The sequence below is a fragment of the Vulpes lagopus genome, chromosome 18 (assembly GCF_018345385.1).
Source record: "Vulpes lagopus strain Blue_001 chromosome 18, ASM1834538v1, whole genome shotgun sequence".
Classification (NCBI taxonomy): domain Eukaryota; kingdom Metazoa; phylum Chordata; class Mammalia; order Carnivora; family Canidae; genus Vulpes; species Vulpes lagopus.
The window spans coordinates 26,313,439-26,337,820 of NC_054841.1; the positions used below are offsets into that span (position 1 = coordinate 26,313,439).

The following is a 24,382-nucleotide window of genomic DNA, read 5'->3' on the forward strand; positions in this document are numbered from 1 at the left end:
ATCCTGGAGTCCCGGGATCGAGTCCCGCATCAGGCTCCCGGCATGGAGGCTGCTTCTCCCTCTGCCTGCGTCTTTGCCTGTCTCTCTGTCTCTCCATCATGAATAAATAAATAAATAAATAAATAAATAAATAAATAAATAAATAAATATTTAAAAAAAAAAAAAAAAAAAAAGCAAAGGTGCCTGGTTGGATGGCTTCTCTCTTGCCTTAAATTGTTCATGCACCAGTATGCCTTACCTATGTATCACTGATTCTACTCTTTATTTGGATCTGACTCATTTCTAGGGAAATACATTTATTTAAGGAACTAATACTATATCACCATTAAAAATGGAAAACTGGGACAGCCCGGGTGGCTCAGTGGTTTAGCACACCTTCGGCCCAGAGCCTGATCCTGGAGACCCGGGATTGAGTCCCACGTTGGGCTCCCTGCATGGAGCCTGCTTCTCCCTCTGCCGGTGTCTCTGCCTTTCTCTCTCTCTCTCTCTCTCTCTCATGAATAAATAAATAAAATCTTAAAAAAAAAAAAAAAAACAACGGAAAACCAACAGCAGCTGTAAAATCATGAGTTAAAGTAGCAGCTATATTTCTTAGTATACGTTAAAAGAAAATAGGTATGAAGATAAAATAAATTTGTCAACTACTTAAAATCATTTCATATACTACCACTCAGACAGGCAGGATGCAGTCTGGAAAACCTGAACTAGAGCATCCAGCTGGTGGCAGAAGCTGCAAGTGAAAACAGAGGCCCTAATAGGCTGTGCGTGCGCAGACAATCTGAGTCATGCGGAGAGAAGCTGTGAACAGAAAGGAAGATGGAGCCAATGAAATAGGGAGGTGGGTTGAGACAGACAGACAGATAGATGTAACTAGAAACAGAGACACGTGTGAGGTTGAGAATGAGAAACACAGACATGGAAAGAACCAGAGCCAGAGCCAGAGCCAGACAGAGAGGGACACAGATCAAGAACACATTCACACGGGAAAACCTGTGGAGGGGGAGAGAGGGATGAAGAGGCAGGGCTCCTGGAACCATGGGCTCCTGAGGGCACTCCCCTTCCAGCAGCATAGCATGTAGCAAACCTGTTTTTTGCCAGTCACCGGCACTAGCTTTTGTTCTCCGCAAGCATGGGACAGACAGGACCATCTCACTGGGGTCCTCCAGCCAGACTGCCCAGCATAGAGGCTTCAACAGTCTGGAAATGCACCTACCTTGATTTCTACAGGGTCATTCTGGTGGAAGTTGATTGGTGCGACCCCAGGAACATAGAAGGCGCGTGTATCACATGTGAGAGAGAAAAGCAATAGGGACCACGGCAACCAATCCTGCTTGGAAGAAGAGAGATCATAGTTGGAATGGAGGAAAGTTGTAAATCTCTCTCTGAGGCAGATCAAGTTATAGCACCTTTGCACCTGCTTTAACTGACCCAGCCTCACCCACACTCTGTGTCACCTTCCAAATACCCCTGAGTCCCACAAGGCACTCCTTCTGCACTTCCAGAAATGAGTCACAAAGTGAGTGAAGTAATTACTACGGGGGCAAAAGGGAAGACTGCTATAGTAGCTGTGGCTTCCCACTTTCAGACCAATGTTCTTTTCACCACTACATGTTGTGTTGCTTTCCAACATAGCTAGCAGGAAACAAAGCTCCACAATATTCCACCGATTCCCTTTTCTCTATACAGGAATAGATTCACTTGGTCAGGAAGCTCCTATGTTACAAATATATTTTCCTATAAGCCATCCCCAGATTGTACTGACCCATCACTCGCCACACTCCTCCTGACTTAGCCCTAGCTATGCTGGCCTTCTTGCTGTCTCTAACCCTCAGGGCCATCACCCTGACCAGAATGCCTTTCCCATAGACACCTGCGGGGCTAATCTCATCCCTTATTCATGTCTCTCTCAAATGTTAGGTCCTCAGAAAAGTCTTCACCGACAAGCCTATCTAAAACAGCACCCTCGGGACTCCCATTACCCATTTTCCACTCCCATACTTCATTTCTCTTCCTGGATTTATCTTCCTGACATATTCAACATGCATTTGTTTCTTTGTGCAGTCTGTCACCCTCTGCTTGAATGCGCTCTCTGTGGGAGCAGGGACTATGTGTCCCCACTGCCTGGCACTCAATAGGCACTCAGTAAATGACCTGCATGCAGGAGAGTCATCTGGGGATTAAAGGCAAGAAAGACCAGCTATGGGCAGCCCTGGTGGCTCAGCAGTTTAGCGTCGCCTTCAACCCAGGGCCTGATCCTGGAGACCCGGGATCAAGTCCCACGTCGCGCTCCCTGCATAGAGCCTGCTTCTCCCTCTGCCTGTGTCTCTGCCTCTCTCTCTCTCTCAGGAATAAATAAATAAAATATTTTGAGAGAAAGAAAAGAAGAAAGAAAGAAAAAGAAAGAAAAGAAAGAAAAGAAAGAAAGACCAGCTACGGGCCTCAAGAAACACACTCCATCAAAACCTCTCTTTCCCTTCATTCACATGTGTCAACCCCTCAAGGAATTAGAAGAGCTTCCCGATTCCCTCTCTCCACCTGGTGTGAAAAAGGAACTCTTATCCAGACACCTGGATCACGGACTCTCTCTATCCCCTATACTGGTACAGCACTTCAGACCCTCGTTTCCCCTCACTGGACACTGGTCATAGCCTTCTGATCACCTTGCCTCCACAGCCTCTCTATCCTTCAAGTTATTGCCATACACACACACAAGCGCACACACCAGCACACATGTGTGCACTCGGATGACTTTTATTGGACTCAGTTTCATAAGGAATTAGAATCATTCATGGGGCCTGCCAAAAATGTAGACTCATCTCCATTTTTACCAACAGCACAAGCTAAGAAAAAATGGCTTTAATAGTTTAACATTCTGGGGCACCTGGGTGGCTCAGTCAGTTAAGCATCTGCCAGCTCAGGTCATGATCCCAGGGTCCTGGGATGGAGCCCCACATCAGGCTCCCAGCTCAGGGGGGAGCCCGCTTCTCCCTTTCCCTCTGCTGCCACTCCCCCTGCATGTACGCATTCTCTCTAATAAATAAAATTCTTTAAAAAAAAAAAAAAACGTTTAAGGTTCTGAGCTTGGTGTACTTTTCGTAGATACATAGCTTGGTCAAAGTCTTAAAAGTAATAAATTCAGAATGTTTCTCTCTTGATTTGCTAGGAATGTTTATAAGTGTCTGCCAGCTGATGTTCATTATGAAATAAGAAACAACAGTGCAATAAAAACACTGAAAGATGACTAAGACATTGTATTCAGTAATCAAGAGGTCAGCACAACTCAGAGTAGGTAAAAGCAAGATCTTTAAAAGAAATGACAAGACTAGATGTTAGAAAATTATATCATGGGGTAAGATTCTATATAGGAAAAGAATACTTTCTCCATTCTGTCCCTTAAAAAAAACCTTTTCATTTTAAAATAAATTCAGATTTACAGAAGAGTTGCAATGATACTATGAGAATTCCCATATACTCTTGACCCAGTTTCCTCTAATGTTAACATCTCATATAACCACGAGGGGGCAAGGCTTTTAAAAAATAAACTAGCTTAGGGGCATCTGGGTGGCTCAGCTGGTTAAGCATCTGCCTTTTTTGGCTGAGGTCATGATCTTTGGGTCCTGGGATCGAGCCCTATGTCAGGTTCCCTGTTCAGTGGGGAGTCTGCTTCCCCCTCTCCTCCTGCCTGTCGTTCCCTCTACTTGTGCTTTCTTTCTGAATAAATAAAATCTTTTTTTTAAATAAATAAGAAATAACCAGCTTTAAAAATGTTTTGAAAAAGTAGCACAATTATAGTAAATAATTCAAACACAGTACAAATGGGTATACCATGAAAAATAAATCTTCCTCCCACTTGGGCTCCCCACAGACAACTGCTAACACCAGTTCCTTGAAAATCCCTCTAGAGACATTTTATGTATTCACAAGGGGAAGGGCTTAGTAGTATGGGTTTGCCTTGAATGCAGTAACAAAAACAGAATTTATTCTTTCTTTCTGTGATGGAAAGTCTACTGACTGTGGGCTGCCTCTAGCATCTGATTTCCTTTCGATCAGATTATTTCCTCCAACTGACCTGTTGTCAGAAGATTCTGGCCCACCCTCCCTGGAACCCTGTGCGAGGCCTCACTGGTCAGTCTTTAGAAATATGAGTGCTTTGAGTAAGAGAAATAAGCCCTATCCTCTTTCCCCTAATTCCTCTTGGTACCTGAATTCCAGTTAACTAAAATACAAGGAAAACAAATCCTGCAGTACTGGCATAAACTGCCACACAAATTTTGTTTTTTTTAAAAAAACAACCCAACTCTGAATTTTTTTTTAAAGATTTTTATTTATTTGAGAGAGAGAGAGAGTGAGCGAGAGAGAAAACACACAAGCAGGGGGAACGGCAGAAGCAGAGAGAGAAGCAGGCTCCACACTGAGCAGGGAGCCTGACTTGGGGCTTGATCCCAGGGCCCTGAGATCATGACCTGAGCTGGAGGCAGACACTTGACTGAGCCACCAAGGCGCCCGAACTCTGAATTTTTGAAAGATGATGCAGAAAACAGACAATCCTCACACAAAGATACTACCAGTAAACCACAAATCAATTGATCTTAAAGCAAGGATCTAACAGATGAAAAATAGCAAAGGGTATTTCCTTAATGTGCTATAATCTTTGAATAATATAAGCTGACAACCAAAAAATTCAGAAGTCCAGTTTAGAAATGACTGCATCAAAATGACACTGTCGGGATCCCTGGGTGGCGCAGCGGTTTGGCGCCTGCCTTCGGCTCAGGGTGCGATCCTGGAGACCAGGGATCGAATCCCACGTCGGGCTCCCGGTGCATGGAGCCTGCTTCTCCCTCTGCCTGTGTCTCTGCCCACCCCCCCCCCCTTCTGAGTGACTATCATAAATAAATAAAAATTTAAAAAAAAGAAGACACTGTCAGTTTTATATATGAAAATGTCACTATTCAGATATTCTCATAGGGCTGGAGGGATAATTATTTAGAACACTCCTTAGGGGGGCAATATGGCACTCTATCAAAAGCCCCCCCAAGTGCATACTCTAACCTGCAATTCTACTTTGAGACATATTAAGAAAAATATGGCAAATACCCCAAAATGTACATAAAAGGATGTTCACTACAGCATTTATTTATTTTTTAAAAGATTTTATTTATTTATTTATTCATGAGAGACGCAGAGAGAGAGAGAGAGAGAGAGAGAGAGAGAGAGAGAGAGAGAGGGAGGGGCAGAGACACAGGCAGAGGGAGAAGCAGGCTCCATGCAGGGAGCCTGACGTGGGACTCGATCTCTGGACTCCAGGATCAGACCCTGGGCTCAAAGCGACACTAAACCCGAGCCACCTGGGCTGCCCCACCACAGCGTTATTTAAAATAGTGAAATCAGGGGCACCTGGGAAGCTCAGTTGGTTAAGTGTCCAACTCTTGATTTTGGCTCATGTCATGATCTCAGTCAGGGTCATGAGGTCGAGCCCTGCATTGGGCTCTGTGCTCAGCATAGGGTCTGCTTGAGATTCTCTCCCTTTGCCCCTCCTCCTCCTTCACATAAATGCATGCATGTTCTCTCACTCTCTAAAAAAACATGATAACATAAAAATTAATAAATAGTGGAATTGTTAACTGCCTTTATTATTTTTTTTAATTTTTATTTATTTATGATAGTCACACAGAGAGAGAGAGAGAGAGAGAGAGAGAGAGAGAGAGGCAGAGACACAGAAGGAGGGAGAAACAGGCTCCATGCACCGGGAGCCTGACGTGGGATTCGATCCCGGGTCTCCAGGATCGCGCCCCGGGCCGAAGGCAGGCGCTAAACCGCTGCGCCACCCAGGGATCCCTGTTCACTGCCTTTAATAGTAAAATATCCATTATTAGTGGAATGGGTTAAATTACGGTGTATCCACTTACCTATTCATGTACTCAAAATATTTCTTAAGTACAAATGTTTAAGCTTTAGATTTAAGTAGAAAGAGCAGGGGATAGAACACTGTATAGTAGGATCTGCCCTTTTTAAGACAGTTATCTTTGAGAAAAATGTTTAGCAGGCAAAAATGGGTTACCTGAGTGATGGACCTTCTTCCTTTCTGTATATCTCTATTTTCTAATTTTTCTTAGGGGGTTATAAAGCAATTTTATCATATCAGAAAAATAGTAAGATAAATCAGGCAAAAAACAACAAAAAAACAAAAACAAAAAAAAAACAAAAAACCCTCCATCATTCTAAACACCTAGGTTAGAGTAATTCTAGCTTGGTTTGGAAGGGCCTCCCTCCACCTGCTGGTCCCAAGATACCTTTCTATCAGCACCTTCTACCTTTCCCTTCTAAGCCTTCAGGAAGATCCTAAGATCATTTTGGCTTTTGGTAAGCATACTTGTCAAGTGAGGCTTCCTTCAAGCCTCAGCTCAAGCTGTTTTTGACACGTGCCATCACCCTATTCAAGTTCTCTCGACCCTTGAAGGCCCAGTGGAAATGTTTCTTCTTTCAAGAATGCCTCAGATCTCCACAAGGGGAATTATTCTTTTCCTTTTTTTCCCAAGGCACCTTGTAAATATCTCTATGATGTCACTTGAGGCAGAAGAATGGAAAATACCCAATACCCAACTGAACTTTCACAACTATACATGTTCAAGGATTAGTGTTTAAGTTAGACATATTTAAATATGCACTAATCTAAGGCATTACTGTAGTACATTTCATGTTGAATTACAGTCATTTAAGTTTCTGCCATCTCTCTATCTGCACTAATTGCTTGTCTAGCTTTGTTATGGGAGTACTCAAACAAATTAATAATAAACACCAACCAACCTCTGATCTAAAAAAATACAAAACTATCCACTCACACAAACTGAATGCCATAGTTTTTTTGTTAAGTTCTATGCCTAACTATGCTGGAACTCATGACCCTGAGATCAAGAGTCACATATTACACTGACTAAGCCAGCCAGGCACCCCTGAATACTTTGGTTCTTAATCTTTGTTGTGTCCCCTTGAGAATCTGATTTTTTTTAATCCTCAAATTTAAGGAGTGCTTGATACCTCCCACCTTTCCACCTCCCAGAACCTAGTTTGAGACTCCCTGAGAACATCTATTATCTCATACTCTATCTGTACATCTAGGATAGTGGTTCTCAATCCTGATGCATATTAGAATAACCTGGGAAGTAAATGTATTAAATTCTCAATCCAAACACAGAGAGTGGCTGAATGGATAAAAAAAATTAAGAACCAGGGATGTCTGGATGGCTCAGCAGTTGAGCATCTGCCTTCGGCTCAGGGCATAATCCCAGGGCCCGGGATCAAGTCTCACATCAGGGAGCCTGCTTCTCCCTCTGCCTGTGACTCTCATGAATAAATAAAGAAAATCTTAAAAAATAAAAAACAAAAAACCAGGATCCAGCGATTTGCTGTCTGCAAGAAATTCACCTTATATCTAATTGCACACATGCGCTGAAGATAAAAGGACAGAAAAAAGATATTCCATGTAAGTGGTAACCAAAAGAAAAAGCAGGGGTGGCTAAACTCATACCAGACAAAATAGACTTTCAGTTAAAAACTGTGTCTAGAGGGGATCCCTGGGTGGCGCAGCGGTTTGGCACCTGCCTTCAGCCCAGGGCCTGATCCTGGAGACCTGGGATCCAGTCCCACGTCGGGCTCCCTGCATGGAGCCTGCTTCTCCCTCTGCCTGTGTCTCTGCCTCTCTCTCTCTCTCTCTCTCTCTATATATATATATATATATATATATATATATGTGTGTGTCTATCATGAATAAATAAATTTAAAAAATCTAAATAAAAAAACTGTGTCTAGAAATAGAGAAAGTCATTATATAGTGACAAAAGAGTTGAAACAGTAAGATATAACAATTATATGCACACCTAACATCAGAGCACTAAAGGTATAAAGCCAATCAATATTGACAGATCTGAAAGGAGAAACTGACAGCAATACAGTAATAGTAGGGGATTTCAATACCCTATTTAAAATAACGGCTAGAACTTCCAGACAGAACATTAATAAATAGCTGACTCAAAAATCACTACAGACCAAATGGACGTAACAGACATACATGGAACCTTCCACCTGATAGCAGAAGAATACACATTCTTCTCAGGTGCACACAGAACATTCTCCAGGACAGATTACATGGTAGGTTCACAAAATAAGTCTTAACAAACTTAAGATGACTGAAATCATTCCACGTACCTTTTCTGATCACAATGGAATGAAACCAGAAATCAATAACAAAACATGGGGAAAATGAAAATGCAAATATGTGAAAATTAAACAACACACTCTTGAACAATCATTGGGTCAAAGAGGAACTCAAATGGGAATTTAAGTACTTTAGACAAAAGAAAATAAAAATACAACATACCAAAACTTACAAAATGCAACAAAAGCAGTACTAGAAGTAAACAACTACATTAAAAAAAAAAAGATCCCCCCATATCCAACTTTACACATTAAGAGGTCAGAAAAATAACAAATGAAGCCCAAAGTTAGCAGAAGAAAGGAAATAATAAAGATTAGGCAGAAATCAATGAAAAGGAGAACTTTAAAAATAGAAAAACAAAACAAAACAAAATCAAAAAACCCTGGGCAGCCCCGGTGGCCCAGCGGTTTAGTGCCGCCTTTGGCCCAGGGTGTGATGATCCTGGAGACCCAGGATCAAGTCCCACATCGGGCTCCCTGCATGGAGCCTGCTTCTCCCTCTGCCTGCCTGCCTGCCTGTCTCTCTCTCTCTTTCTCTCTGTCATGAATAAATACATAAAATTTTTAAAAAGAGAGGAAAAAAGAAAAAAGTCCCTATAACAGAAGTTGGTTTTTTGAAAAGATAAAAATTGACAAACTAAATGAAATGAAATAAAATTTAGCAGCACCAACAAGAGAAAAAGAGAGGGAAGGCTAACAAGTAGTTCAGAAAAAAAAGGATTATAATCAATTATACATCAACAAACTGCATAACTTAGAAAAAATGGGTAAATTCCTAGCAACACATAACCCCCAAAACTGAATCAAGAACAAAACATCGAAGCAGACCAATAAAAATGGGGGATTGAATCAATAATCAAAGACCTCCCTTTGGGATCCTCAGGTGGCTCAACAGTTTGGCACCTGCCTTTGGCTCAGGGTGTGATCCTGGAGTCCCGAGATCGAGTCCCACATTGGGATCCCTGCATGGAGCCTGCTTCTCCCTCTGCCTGTGTCTCTGCCTCTCTCTATGTCTATCATGAATTAAAAAAAAAAAAATCTTAAAAAAAAAAAAAGACCTCCCTTCACAGGTGAGTTCTTCCAAATGTTCAATAAAGAATTAATACTAATCCTTTTTAAACTCTTCCAAAAATGAGAGAGGGAATACTTCTAAACTCATTTTATGAGGTAAGCATCACTCTGATACCAAAACAAGACAAAGATACCACAAGAAAACTATAGGCCAATATCCTTGATTACCACAGATGCAAAAATTCTCAGTAAAATACTAGCACACTGATTTTTTTTTTAAAGATTTTATTTATTTATTCATGGGAGACACAGGCAGAGGGAGAAGCAGGCTCCACGCAGGGAGCATGATGTGAGACTCAATCCTGGGACCCCAGGATCATGCCCTGAGCCAAAGGCAGATGCTCAACCACTGACCCACCGAGGTATCCCTAGCACACTGATCTTAACAGCACATTTAAAGGAGCATACACCAAAATCCAGTGGGATTTATCCCTGGGATGCAAGGATGATTCAACATATACAAATCAATCAGTGTGATACGCCACAATAAAATGAAAGAAAAAAACCCACATGATCATCTCAATAGACACAGTAGAAGAATATGACAAAGTTCAATATCCACTCATGACTTAAATTCTCAACATAAAAGGTATAAAATGAACTTACCTCAACACAATAAAGGCCATGCCATATATGAAAAGCCCACAGTTAACATCCTTATTTCTTGCTAATCAAAAATATATGTGTTCTGACCTTCCACTCCCAGAAACCCAGACATCAGACTTTTTTGCCTTTTCTAATATGTGATTTGAAGCCAGGGCAGAGGATTACAATCTCCTGTTGTCATCAAGCCAATTAAATCTAAGAAGTTGCTCCAGTTCTACCTTCTTCGAAACAGAATCCTCCAATCTTAGGAGAGAGATGCTGCCCCAGACAACTGAAGGGCTCCCTGAGAGCTTAGGTTGCAGAGAGATGAAAAGCAAATCCTGAAAGACTTCAACATGCTTCTGTTTCAAAGTCTCAAACCAATAGCACAAACACACACACACACACACAAACCAAAACCAAAGGAAAAGACACAACAATGAGGATAATACTCACCCTACTGGAAAACAACACTAAAAAGCAACAAGAAGCCATAGAGGCACTGAGCACTAGCCAAGTAAGTACAAGGCACTGTGGTACCCAGTCCTTTCCACTCCCTACTTTGTGCTTGCACCATTCCCACAATGACAACTGCCTGGGGATTTCTGTCACCATTTCATGGATGACTGCTAGTTAACCTGAGATCCAGAGATGAAATAACTTGCCTGAGGTCAGATGGCAGAGGAACAGATATGCTCTTTCCAGGCAAGTGAGCTGCCTTAAAAGACAAAGAGCATGTAACGATGATCCTGATATAATGGCATCTAACACTGAATGATGACTATGTTCTATGAAATATTAAAATATAGAGCTATCCAAATTAGTACTGGAGAAGACAAAAGACTTATACAAACTGAAATAGAAGTGTTGGAAGCAAACTTTTAAAGATTTTATTTATTTTTTAGAGAAGAAGGGAGAGAGAAAGAGAATCTCAAGCAGACCCCATGCCCAGCAGAGCCCAACATGGGGCTCAATCTCACAACCCAGAGATCTGGACCTGGGCCAAAATCAAGAATTGGAGCTTAACTGACTGAGCCATCCAGGCACCCCAATAAACTTTTATATAATCTTGACATGGAAAGTTTCCTAAGAATGAAACAAAATCCAGAAATTATAAAGAAAAAGGATATATGGAAGAAGGAAGAAAAATTTTTAAATATATACATTATAAATAAAGAAAACACTATTTGGGTAAAAATATTTACTACACATCTGACAAAGGACTAATTTCTTCAGTATACCAAGAGCTCGTATAAACCAATCAAGGACAAATAACCCAGAAGAATAAAAATGGCAGTTAAGAAAAAAGGAAAAGTTCAAAACGCCAAACACAGAAAGATGGTCAACATCATTCATAATTTTAAAAATTCAAATCAAAATAATGACATCTGATTTTTTACCTATTGGGGATCAAAAAGCTTTAAAAAATCTGAATACACTAGATATAGGTAAACTGAGGAGGGCAATTTAGTTCTCTAGACCCTAAAATTTATATGGAAACACAAAGGACCCAGAACATCCAAAACAACTTTTAAAAATAACAAATTCTAACCTTATTCTATTTCTTTTTTTTTTCCCTTATTCTATTTCTACACTTACTGATTTTCAACGAATTGCCAAGGCAACTCAATAAAGATAGTTTTGTGTGGTTTTTTTTAAGATTTTATTTATTTATTCATGAGAGACACAGAGAGAGAGAGAGAGAGACAGAGACACAGGCAGAGGGAGAAGCAGGCTCCATGCCGGGAGCCCAACATGGGACTCGTGGGACTCGATCCCTGGGCCCCAGGATCACACCCCTGGCCAAAGGCGGTGCTAAACTGCTGAGCCACCCGGGCTGCCCAAGAAAGGATAGTTTTTTAACAAATGGTTCTTGGGACATTTAGGTAGCCACTTGCAAAAGGAACCTCACACCATACACAAAAATTAACTCAAAATGTTTCTTAGACACGAATAGAAAAGCAAAAACTATAAAACTTCTAGAATAATAGGTATGAGAAAATCTTTGTGACCCTGAATTCAGCAAAGATGTCAGATACAACACCAACAGCACAATCCATATCTAAAAAATTGATAAAATAGATTTCATCAAAATTTAAAACTTTTACACTTCAAAAGCTATCATTAAGGAAATTAAAGACATGGACCTAGAGGGCATTATGCTAACTGAAATAAGTCAAACAATGACAAATATCCTATGATTTAATTATATGTAGAACCTAAACAACAAAACAAATGAACAAAACAGAAACAGAATCTTAACAGAATAAACCAATGGTTCCAGAGGAGATGGGATGGGAGGATGGGCAAAATAGATGAAGGAGATTAAGAGGCACAAACTTCTAGTTATAAAATAAGTTAAGTCGTGAGGATGTAAAGTACAGCACAGGGAATACAGTCAGGAATACTGTAATACAGTCAAGAGGATAACTACACTGACAATGGTAAAATGACAATGGTATTTTATAATGTATAGAAAATATCAATTCCCAAGTTGTACAACTGAAACTAATATATAGAATGTGAACTATACTTCAATTTTTAATTAAAAGAATAAATAAAATGAAAGGTCACAGACTAGAAGAAAAATCTTTGTGAATCACATATCTGATAGAGAACTTCTATTCAGAATACATAAAGAATTCTTATAACTTCATGATAAAATATACAACCCAATTTTAAAAATGGGCAAAAGACCTGTATAGGGGATCCCTGGGTGGCTCAGTGGTTTAGCACCTGCCTTCGGCCCAGGGCGTGATCCTGGAGCCCTGGGATCGAGTCCCACATCAGGCTCCCTGCATGGAGCCTGCTTCTCCCTCTGCCTGTGTCTCTGCCTTTCTCTGTGTGTCTCTCATGAATAAATAAATAAATAAATCTTAAAAAAAAAAAAAAAAGACCTGTATATATATTTCACCAAAGAGGATATTATACAACTGGCTAATAAGAACACGAGAAGATGTTCAATATTATTTGTCATTAGGGAAAAGTGAACCAAAACCACAATGAGGGACACCATACATCCATAAGAATGGCTAACCTCAAAGACACAGACGATGACAAATGTGGACAAAGATGTGGAGAAACTGTAAAACCCTCGTATACTGATGGGAATGTAAAATGGTACAGCCACAGGAAAGTTTGGCAGTATCTTTAAAACGTTAAACATAAACTTACCACGCTATCTGGCAATTCCAATTCTAGGCATTTACCCAAGAGAAAATGAAATAGTTATCCATACAAAGACTTGTACATGAATGTTCCTAATAGCTTTGATCACAAAAGTCCAATGCTGGAAACAATCCAAACACCCATCAATTGGTGAAGGAAGGAAATGTAGTACAATCATGCAATGGAATAGTATTCAGCAATAAAAAGGAGTTAACTCCCAATTCCTGTGACATTGATGAACCCCATAAACGTTATGCTAAGTTAAAGCCAGATGCAAAAGTCTACATGGTGTATGGTTCTACTTATGGGAAATGCCCAAGAAAGGCAAATCTAGAGACGGAAAGATCAGGTTGGCTGGTGTGGGAGCAGGGACTGACTCCAAGTGTAAACTCCTTGGCTCTAAGGAAACCTACTGGGGTGACAGAAATAATCTAAACTTCGTGTCATTGGGATGATGGTTGCACACGTCTACACATTCACTAAAACTCACTGAACTATACACTTAGAATCAGTTATTTTACGGTGTTAAATGGCACCTTTATAAACCTGAAGAAAAAAAAATAACCAGTTCAACAAAGGACTCATTTAGAGATTAAACAAGTCTGGCAATGTAATGGTAATTACTGAAGGTGGGTGATGGGTTATAGGGATTCCTTATACTATTTCTTCTACTTTTGTAGATGTTGAACATTTTTTATAGTAAAAGTGGTGGGTTTTTTTTAATGATTTTTAAAATTTATTTGAGAGAGAGAGCAGGGGCGGGGAGCAGCAGAGGGAAAGGAAGAAGCAGGCTCCCCGCTAAGCAGGGAGCCTGACAAAGGGCTCAATCCTACGACCCTAGGATCGTGACCTGAGCTGAAGGCAGACATCAAACCAACCAAGCCACCCAGGCGTCCCTGTAATAAAAACTGTTTTTAAACAGACACTTTTATGTGTACAAAAGTATTCTGGAGAAAAAAAATTTTTTAAATCAAAGACTATGTACCTCTGATGAATGGACTAGGAGTAGCTGGGTGACTTTCTTTTCATTTAAAGCTTTTTAATCCTAACTTTATTGCATGTACGTAGATCACCTATATTCAAAATAAATATTTACATCTTAAAAAGGAGAAGGAAATGGGATGCCTCTGAAAATACTTGGGCAAATTCCCCTGAAAATGTACAGAAAATGGGAGCAATAAGATGAGAATGATGCACAGGGGATTCTGGCAACAGATGTGTGAGTAACCAGTGCTTGTTTCAGCAGTACATACACTAAAATTGGAATGATACAGAGAAGATCAGCAACGGCCCCTGGGGCAAGAGGTGTGAGTAACCAGATCAGTAATAATCCCTAACCTTAGAGAGAGGACTATAGATCCCCCTGAGAATCTTATGTCACTAGATGAAAGGTACAATATACAGAGTACAGTCAATGATATTGTAACAGTGTTGTATGGTGACAAGCGGTAGTTACACTTGTGGTGAGCATAGGTTTAGAGTTGTTGAATCATTTTATGTGTGCCTGAAACTAATAAAAAAACAATTCAAAACACAGATTCCAGGAGGATCAAAGACCTAGAAGTTCATAGGCCCCAAATAAAACCCTTGTACTGGTTACCATTCCACTTCTTATGACTCTGATTTCATTATCTCTGCAGCCCAGACAGCCTGCTAAAGGATGTTTGTCCCATAGTTCGTTTCTGTAGGGAAGTTAGGGAGTAGCAAAATACCTGCTTCTTGGGAAATTCCTTTGTATCTTCCTTTAATTTTTAATTGGTCATCATAGGAACTTCCATGTGAAGTTCAGTCTGAAAAGCCAATTAACTATTTAGCAAATACCCGTTCAGAGCCAAGAAAGGAGCGGGAGTCCTAACATGTGAACCAGCCCATTCAATGTTATTTTGCTTCATTTGGTTTCCAACTCATGAGACAGCATGTCAAGAAGCAAAGTGATAGCAATCTAGAAGCCCTTCATGCTGTAATCTAACACCCCATCACTGGCAAAGATATGGGTGACCTGGAAAGTTATAAAGCTCAAGAGACCCAAGAATCAAGGTCCTGCCCTCCCTATCTATTTTATTCTAGGGGGGGACTGGGCATGCAGAAAAACTCTCCTAAGAGTCCAATGAAGAAGTCCTAGGACTAAAAAGTACCCCTCACCTCCTAAAATTTGCTCCACCTAGTTTAAAAGGTGTGAATAATTCTTCAAAAAGAAAGGGGGTGGGGGGGAGAAGAGGTTTCCTGTTGAGATCTAAAAAATCAGTTCGTTCACTCCCATCTCTCTGTGGCCAGAAGTTAACATTTTCTCTTCTGGAGGCCCCTGCCTTGTAGTCTTCTTTCCCATTAATAGCATCACCTAGCGACTGAATCTGGCCTGTCTGAACAGCTTTTTTTGTTCCTGGTTCCCATTCCATATTTCCTACCACAAAAGCAGCACCCTCCTATACAGTAAGCTAGATTCTTCTATTTCCTTCTCAAAAATAGTCGCCATTTTAAGATCATGTAGTAACTGCTCCCCAGATTAAGAAAAAAAGAATAGAAAGAAAAAGGCTGTGGGGCACAGTTTGCCAACAGTTAACTGAAATCAATTACCCAACCAGTTGAAGCTCCCCAAGAGTTCAACCACACTTGCATGAGGGCTAATGACAGCTAAGGACCACTTACCAAGCAGCCCCCACAGAGCTAAGGAACTCAGAGGCCAAAAAGAAAAAGAGGAAGGAAAAAAAAAAAAAAGAACCAAATTAGCCTTGGGAGGCTCTAAAAATGTAGAGTTCATTTCAGAGCCCATAGATACAGAGTTGCCGTTGAGCAGAGATACAGAGAAAGATTCAAACCTGCACTTTGGGAGTAGGGAAAAAACCACAGCTAGCTGTGGAAGTCCCAGTGAAAGTAACTACCCTTCACCAAGCAACAGACCACCAGATCTAAGCCTTCAGGCCAGAAAGTGCACAAGTAAAGCACAAGAACTGCACTGACCTTCCCCTCTGGGCATTTATAAAAGAATGCTCAGTTAGTTGAAGCAACAGGCTTAAGTTGTTCACCTCTGCAAGACTTCAAATCTTGGAACAGAAAAATTACACAGAGCTTTGTGCCAGGCACTCTCCTCTCATATATATATATATATATATGAGATATATATATATATATATATATTTTTTTTTAGATTTTATTTACTTGACAGAACACAAGCAGGGGAAGCTGCAGGCAGACGGAGAAGCAGACTCCTTGCTGAGCAGGGAGTCTGATATGGGGCTCCATCCCAGGACTCCGGGATCATGACCTGAGCCGAAGGCAGACGCTCCTCTCATATTTTAATAATCACAGTGATCCTTTAAGGACAGCGTCACCCCTCATTTTAAAAATAAGGAAACTGAATCAGTACGGGATGATAAAAAGTTCTGAAGATGGATGGTGCTGAGGGTTGCACAACACTGTGAATGTAATTAATGCCACCGGATTGTAAACTTTAAAAACTTAAAATGATATATTTTGTTATATATGTTTTACCACACATGTACAAAGATTTTAAAAATGGTTAACTGCAGTTTTAAAAAAAATAGCTTGTCCAAAGTTATGAAATCAATCACAGTATCAGATTCTAGCCCAGGGTCCTTAGACCAAGCCTTAGTTTTTTTCACCTGTAAAATGGGCTTTTGTAGGGATCACATGAAATACTGGATGGGCATATGGTTTATCAACTGAAATGTATTGTGTGAGTAGAAATTTCTCCCTTGAAATCAGGGCTCATAGGGGATTACCACACACTTTTAATAGCTTTTGAATCAGAATGTCAGAGTAGGAAACACTTTATAGAGAAACTAGTTTATTCAGGGATTGCAAAATCAAACACTTAGCGAGATCATGCAAGTGACCTAAACGGTGATACTACCCTGGGGTGATACAGGAAGGTGCTGAGAAGGAAGTGATGAGCAGGGCCCTGAATAGGGAATGCCCCTAACAGGGAATCTGGGCCCAAATTCTCAGGAGAAAATGAAAACCTAGAAGCTTTTAAATGTGAAATCTCCCAATTAAACGTTGGCAACCAGGGTGCCTCGGTGGCTCAGTCGGTTGGTGTCTGCCTTTAGCTCTGGTCATGATCCCAGGGTCACAGGATTGAGCCCCGAGTCAGGTTCCCTGCTCAGCAGGGAGCCTGCTTCTCCCTGTTGTCCCAGCTCATGCTCTCTGTCACGCTCTCTCTCTCTCTCTCTCTCGCAAATGAATAAAATTTTTAAAAAGAAAATGTTGGCAACCAACTCAAAAACTTTTAAGTTCTGGGTCAGTCAAAACCAAACCAAACCAAACGAAACAACCTCCCCACCCCCCAAATCAAGTCCATGTTAGGATGTGGTCCATGGACTGCCGAACTTATCATCTGATGTACCATGAGTAGAAAATGAGGCCCAAAGATGCTAAGTGACTTGCCAGGGCACCCAAACTCCCTTCTAAATTGCCATAAGAATTCAGTTCCAACTTGTGCTTTGATTTTGTTTTTTAAGGACTATAAGTAGCACTTAGCATATCCTCAGAATACAAACCCTGGGGATTTCAGACAGTGGGGGAGGCCTGTCAGTTTAATGCTCATGCAGAGGTGAGAAATCATGTTAGGAAGGCAGAGAAGGAAGCAATGAAGAGGACTGAGATGGAACTGAGAAGTCCTGGGTGTCCCCAACAGTGCCCCATTTGGGAAACACTAGTGTCAGCAAATGGTTCAAGGATCAAAGCAGGTTGGGGTGTGGTAGGTGGCTATCATTCGTCTATGGCCAGATGGCCGTACTCATCCCGGGTCCTTCCCACCTTCCTGCCAGTGTCCAGAGATCAAAACTCAACCTTCTCCACCATTCTGCGATTGGTTCTTTTAATGCCAAGATCAAAGGGGAACTTTTGTCCAAGTTGTAAAAGAGAAACCAAGAGGCAACTTAATGTTGTTTCAGCCTCCTCTGTACTTCCTGAGAGGATTAAGACACTTCTTTAAAGGGACTGCTAGGAGAAACACATCTGAACCAGGGCCTGGTATTGGCACCTTAGCTCCAAGGAACACGGCGGCTCCTGCAGAATTCATGCCAGGCAGCGCAACTGGAGAGATCAAAGAGACAGCACAACCAATAGACAGTAGCTTGGAAAGACTACAGAAACTATGATCATGGGGAGAAAAAGAAAAAAACAAAACAATAACCCTTAAATTTGAGTATTCTAAACTACAGAATTTTCAAATTTATTTATTTTTTTTTATTTTTATTTTTTTAGAATTTTCAAATTTAAATTTTGAAACCATCAAGTCCAAGCCTTAATTTCATATATGACATATGTGGCTACAGACCAAAAAAGTCAAGGGTGTTTGCCCCAGGCCACATGGTGGATCAGTGTCAGTGCCAGGACCGAGTCCTAGACTGCTGACTCCTGCTCCAGGACTCCACTCCATCCTCAATGGGCTGATACCAACCCAAACGTGATGCCCAGACAAGACAGCAACTTCCTATACATAGGACTGGTGGCAGAGCCCAGGCCTCCTCTTCCAGTCTCCTACCAACTAGATTTTGCCATGAGAAACAGTTCCTGTGCTTCTGACTAGGACTGTGGGGGTTGCCTAGCACTGCCTCCATTTGCTCAAATGAACCTTGTTGTCATTCAGTCTATTACCCTGCCTCTGGACTGGATCAAACCCAAATAACCTCAAAATACTGTCAACTGACCTAGCAACTCTACTCCTAGGTACGCACAAGAAAACCGAAAATATGTGTTCACAGAGAAACACATACATGCACATTAATGTTCATAGTAATGTTATTTGCAACAGCCAAACAGTGGGGAAAAAAATCCCAATATCCATCAATAGATGAAAGGCTAAACAAAATGTAGTACAGCCACACAACGGAATATTATTTGGCCATGAAAAGGAATGAAGTACTAATACCTGTTACAACATCAACTTTGAAAACATTATGTTGAAAAAAAAAAAAAAAAGAAAACATTATGTTGCCTTAAAAAAAAAAGATATAAAACACCATATATTATAGGATTCCAGTTATATGAAGCGTAAATTTACCCTTTCAGAAGGGTAAATTTTAGGGTTATATGAGTTATATCCAATAAAAAGGAAAAAGATAAAACCCAGACAGTATGGACAATGATATATGTGAGAAAGTACAGTTTTATTCTCCAAATGGAGGTTTCCAGACTCCTGAGATGCCTATAAATGTACTCAGAGGACATTTTATAAGTTACACCAAAGTAATAATCCCCAGAGTATGTTCCATATTTTCAGTATTTCCATAAAGAATGAGATACGAGTCTGCCTCTCACCTAAGACCTAGGTGGATCAAGTTAGTATCCTGTAACTTCATAAAGCCATCTAAATCCAGGGGTAGGAGGAAAGCAGGAAAACTAGAGAGAAATTCTGTTTACACCAGCTAATCAATCTACTGCCATGGTGAGAGAAGTCTTGCCCTGCAGGTTTAGGAAACACCCACTATGCTAACACAGACCTGTGTCTGTGTTGGCAGGTGGCAGCCCAACCCCTGGGGAAGAAGAGCCGTTCACTATAAAAAGGGAAGGAGGGAAAAGCCCATAAAATATTTCTAAAAACTTGTACCCATAACCCTAACTTTCGAAATAAAAGGACAAACCAAAAACCCAGCCTGTTCCCACAGTCACTAAATCCACTAGCTTAGTACCTCTTTGGTTGTATGAATTGCCAAACAAATTCATATATCCCAAAGCAGATCCACAGCCCCCCATCCCCACTGGTTGTGAAACAGTTAACAAGGGTGTGGAGACTATTCTGACTTCCGTTTGATAAAGTGCTTGACACAGGCCAAACTCCAGTCTGTATGTGACCTCATTTTGCCTATTACACACATCCCTCCGTAACAAATTCACTTCCACACATCTTCACTATTGCATCAAACATGAAGTTTCTCATGCACTGGCCTATGTGGGTCACTGTATACATGATATCTTCAGTTTCTTAAAATCAGTTACTGTATCTACCACGAAAGCACAGGGTAACACTCCCAAGTGACAGGACATACACTGAATCACTGTGCTTTCCACTGAGCTTAGAAAATCCCAACTCCTTCTCATGGTTTCTCTGCAGGCTGAAAACAGTTGACTCCCCTAATGTTCTGGAGGGGTGGGAAGCACCTATAGAGCAGTCTATTTCAAAATGCAGCCCTTAGACAGCAAACTGTAGACTACAATCCACTGCAATTATAAGCATGCTTTTAGAAACACAGCTGCTCCTGCCTCTCCAGTTTCATATTGAATCATCCCTCCCCCACCCCTCACCATGCTTCAGCCCCTCCAGCCTTGTGTTCCTCATATATACCAAGCTCTTTCCCACGTTGGTCCTTTACGCTTGCAATTTCCTTTACTAGGGAAACTCTTTGCGTTGCTGGTTCCTTCTCTGACCATTTAATCCAAAGTAGTTGCATCACTCCATTGCCTGCAATCACTATCACTTTGCCTTGCTGTCTTCACGGCATTTACCAATATCTACATTACCTTGTTCATCTACTTGTTTACTTGTTCACTGCGTCTCCTCAGACTAGAAAAGCTCCACAAGCTCCATCTTGACCCTCTAATTCACAGCTATACTCCTAGGTCTTGGCACAGAGCACTCACTTTTGTTGATTAAGTCAACGTGTGACAGAAATATGTACTGCTAACTTATTACCTCTTAAAAACCTCTGAACAGGGCATGAAATATCCAGTGCAATGTTACAAATGCCACTTTAACTTTTTCCCTATGGCAAGGGAAAGTGTGACTTTTCCTGTTATATTCTTATACCATTCTTGTTCTGAATGTGGTCCAGAAAAAAATTGGTTTCAACATATCACTCATGGTTTAAATTGAAGTCTGAGACCACAGAAATCAGGCAAGGCTGGGATATCTTCTACCTGACCTCAGGTTCTAAATAAGGAGTCCCCTTTTAAGAACGCCTGGTAGCTCAGTCAGTTGAGCGTCTGCCTTTGGATCAGGTCATAATCCCAGGGTCCTGGGATCGAGCCCTGCATCAAGCTCCCTGCTTAGTGCGGGTCTGCTTCTCCCTATGTTCTCTGTCTCTCTCTCTCAGGTAAATGAAATAAAATAAAAAATACGGAGTCCATTGAGCAGCCCCGGTGGCGCAGCAGTTCAGCGCCGCCTGCAGCCCAGGGCATGATCCTGGAGACTTTGGATCGAGTCCCACGTCAGGCTCTCTGCGTGGAGCCTGCTTCTCCCTCTGCCTGTGTCTCTGCTACTTCTCTCTCTCTCTCTTCATCTCTATGAATAAATAAATAAAATCTTTAAAAAAATTAAAAAAGAAAAAATAAGGAGTCCCTCATTAAACAAAAAGGATGTTATCTGTTGGTTAACAGAAGGAGGCAACTCATTGTCCGCCAGTAACCTACCCTTATTTGGAGAAAACCAACACCAAAGAATTTAAACAAGAATCTTCCTTTGCTAAAGTCAAATGTCACCTCCTTTTTTTCCCTGTGTTTTCCTTTACATTCACTCTTAGGATGAAAGTATCTGCTGAGGAAGCAACACACAGAAGATCTAGAAAAATCACTCAGGACGAAGTGACTTCAATTCTGGTTCTGGTCTCTAGACAAGCAGAATGTGAGCTGAGCTTCTGAAAGAAAGGCCACTCCTTCATAGGTCTGCTTCCAGGGTTCTGTACTAGGAGCCAGTAAGTTCTGACCCACTTTCCAGGCACAGTTTTTTCACCCACACCCTCATCCATACACAGCCTTCATTCATCCTAATGAGCTCCATTCTAATGAACCTTCTTCCTAAAGAGCTGTGTGGGGCATCCAAGGGGAAGGCAGCCAGACAAGGCTAGGAGAGTGTTTTTCAGAACATAGTTCACAAATCACCTGCATCATACTCACTGGTGTGCTTATAGAAATGCAGGTTCCTGGGCATCACCTAGACCTAATGAACCAGAACTTTGGAAGTGGGGCTCAGGAAACTGCATTTTTTAACATGCCTCCCCCCGACCCCCAACCCCCCCCCCCCCAGAGTCTCAGGCACAGTGAAGTTTGAGAACCAATGGGATAAAAGCTCCCCAGGAGAGAGGTCGATGGCTGATTTACAGAAGACCAGATAAATGTTTAGAGGGAGGGTCTGGAGATAGAAAATGGAGGAGGGTGTAAGGGCATGCTCCGGGTAGCGGGGGTCAAGACCTGTGCGCGGTGGGAACGAACGGCTGGAGGTGGACATGAAGACAGGGAAAGGATCTGAGACGGGTCAGAGGTGAGGTCGCGTCCGCGGACTGGTCAGGACAGGGGGAGGCGGACCGCGGTGAGCGCAAAGTCTGGACGTAAGGAGGAGGAGCAAGGGTGGGAATAATAGGGCGGCTCTTCGGAGGCACCGGGGCTGGCAAGTGAAAATTAGAAAAAGGGGGTCACAGGAGGAGGAGACCAAAGCAGGAATAGGAACCGGCGGAGACGGTAACCGAGACCTTTCCTCCGACCGGGTGCCTCCCCCAAAACTCCGGGCCTTGACAAGCCTGATGCGGGGCCGGGGTCGGGGAGGGGGAATTTGGGAGAAACAGGCCCAGTCAGAGACGTCCCTAAAGCCTGAGCTAGGGGTCCCGGAGGTGGCTCGGGCCAGGCATGGGCCGCTGGAAGGTCCTGGGATCCCCCGAAGGGCCCCGCTCCAGCTCTGACTCTCCTTCACTCACCATCGCAGCCGCCATCTTGGATCCACGTGTCGCCGTAATGACGTCAGCGGAAGTGGTGTTTCCCTGGTTACGGAGTTTAACTCCGCTGGGTGCTGCCTGGCTTCAGTCACTCCTGTAGTCGTGGTCAGCAAAGGGGCGAGAAGAGTTAGCTGCTAGTCGGCAGCTTGGTCTGGGCAGTGTGGTCGCTGATTAGGTGACGAGCGGATGGTGTAACTATGGGAGCCATATTAACTCCTGGCAGGGACTGCTCCTCCCCCCCCCCACTGTATTGTGGGTAATGGAGGTGTGCGTAAACGCGTCAGCTCTCTGGATGCCATATTTGCTATTGGCGTTGCCAGGGTTACCTGAGGCCTTGATTTGGTGCGTGGGATTGGTACCAGGGCTCCCATAGAAACCTAACTACATTTGTAATCATTTGTAATTAAATATCTAGTTATTTGCTTGACTATTTTATATCCTCTCTAATAGATTGTAATCCCTATGAGGGTAGGATACTGTCTTTTATTTAACTTTACTCTGTCTTATTCTCATTTGCAAAATAGGTAAGGAATTATAATAGCTTTATGATGAGGATTCAATGACGTTACATAGTGTGTATTCAATAAATAATTGTCTTATATACTTATGTATACTTCTTTGGGTAGATGGTAGGTGCCCAGTACAATACACTACTTAATTAAAGGAATGAATGAAAAGCAGCGTATTTAGTGGAGGAAGATATCTGTGAATGTGGACTACACCATGGTCTGGTTAGCTAAAAGTGTGACTGAAGTAAATCAATCTTCCTAAGCCTCAATTTACAATATTTGGAAAGGGGACTCAAAGAGTCATGGTGTTAAAATTGGGAGAGACCAGAAAGTTCATTTATTCCATGTATCCCTGTAAAGTGGATACAGTACCAGTGCTACCAGTAACTGTTTCCAAAGGTTGTTAAAAGAATAATGATGATTTAAAAAAAATCAGTACTTACTGGGCATTTGCTGTGTGCCACAGTCCTTAGCATTATGCCAAAGCCATTCGTAAGACTCTCATCTAGTCCTATCTCTTCGCAGGGGACAGTTGAACTCTGACCCCCACCTATGGGTGCCAATGTAGTGGACTGTCCACAAAGATGGCCGCCAACAAGTCTTCCTATCTTTGGGTGATCACGCTGTTTCTTCTATCAGGAGGTAGACTATTTCTCTTTCCTTTGAATCTGGCTGGTCATGTTACTTGCTTTGACCAAAGAATGTGGTACAACTGACTCTGCTAGTTCTGGACTAAGCCATAAGAGGCTTGGTGGCTTCTGCTTCTACTGTCTTCCACTCTATGGCTATCCCGTGGGAGAATCACATGGAGAGGGAGGGAGGCCCAACCAACTCCTCAAGATATTCTAGAAACTCCAGCTGAGTACTACACATGTAAATGAAGTCATCTTGGACATTCCAACCCCAGCTGAACTACCAGCTGAAATGCAGCCACATGCATACCCTCATTAACATCATATGGAACAGAAAAACTGCCCAGCTGAGCCCAGTTGTTTAAGATTTTGGAGTGGTTTCCCATGCTGCAGTAGATAATTGAAACACACATCTGTTAACTCTTAGGACTCACAAAACCATCCTGAAGAATAGCAGAACAGTTATCATCCCCAAGGGTGAGGAAAGATTGATAACCTAGGAGAGATTTTCCTGGAGTCACATAGCTAGTAAGCCATAGAT

At 41.8% G+C, this 24,382-nt stretch overlaps 1 protein-coding gene and 1 non-coding gene across 2 annotated transcripts in view; one reads left to right on the forward strand and one right to left on the reverse strand.

Moving 5' to 3' along the window:
- Positions 1-22,902, reverse strand: part of TM9SF4 (transmembrane 9 superfamily member 4) — a 51,968-nt gene extending 29,066 nt beyond the window's left edge. The window contains exons 1-2 of the mRNA XM_041733107.1: positions 22,683-22,902; positions 1,214-1,327 (exon numbers count right to left, since the gene is read on the reverse strand). Of these exons, the coding sequence (XP_041589041.1) occupies positions 1,214-1,327; positions 22,683-22,697 (129 nt within the window). The 5' untranslated portion in view covers positions 22,698-22,902. The remainder of the gene's footprint in view (positions 1-1,213; positions 1,328-22,682) is intronic.
- LOC121478481 lies at positions 14,266-14,376 on the forward strand. The gene has a single exon (XR_005984488.1). It is a non-coding gene; the product is annotated as a U6 spliceosomal RNA (small nuclear RNA).
- Positions 22,903-24,382: the final 1,480 nt, after the last annotated feature.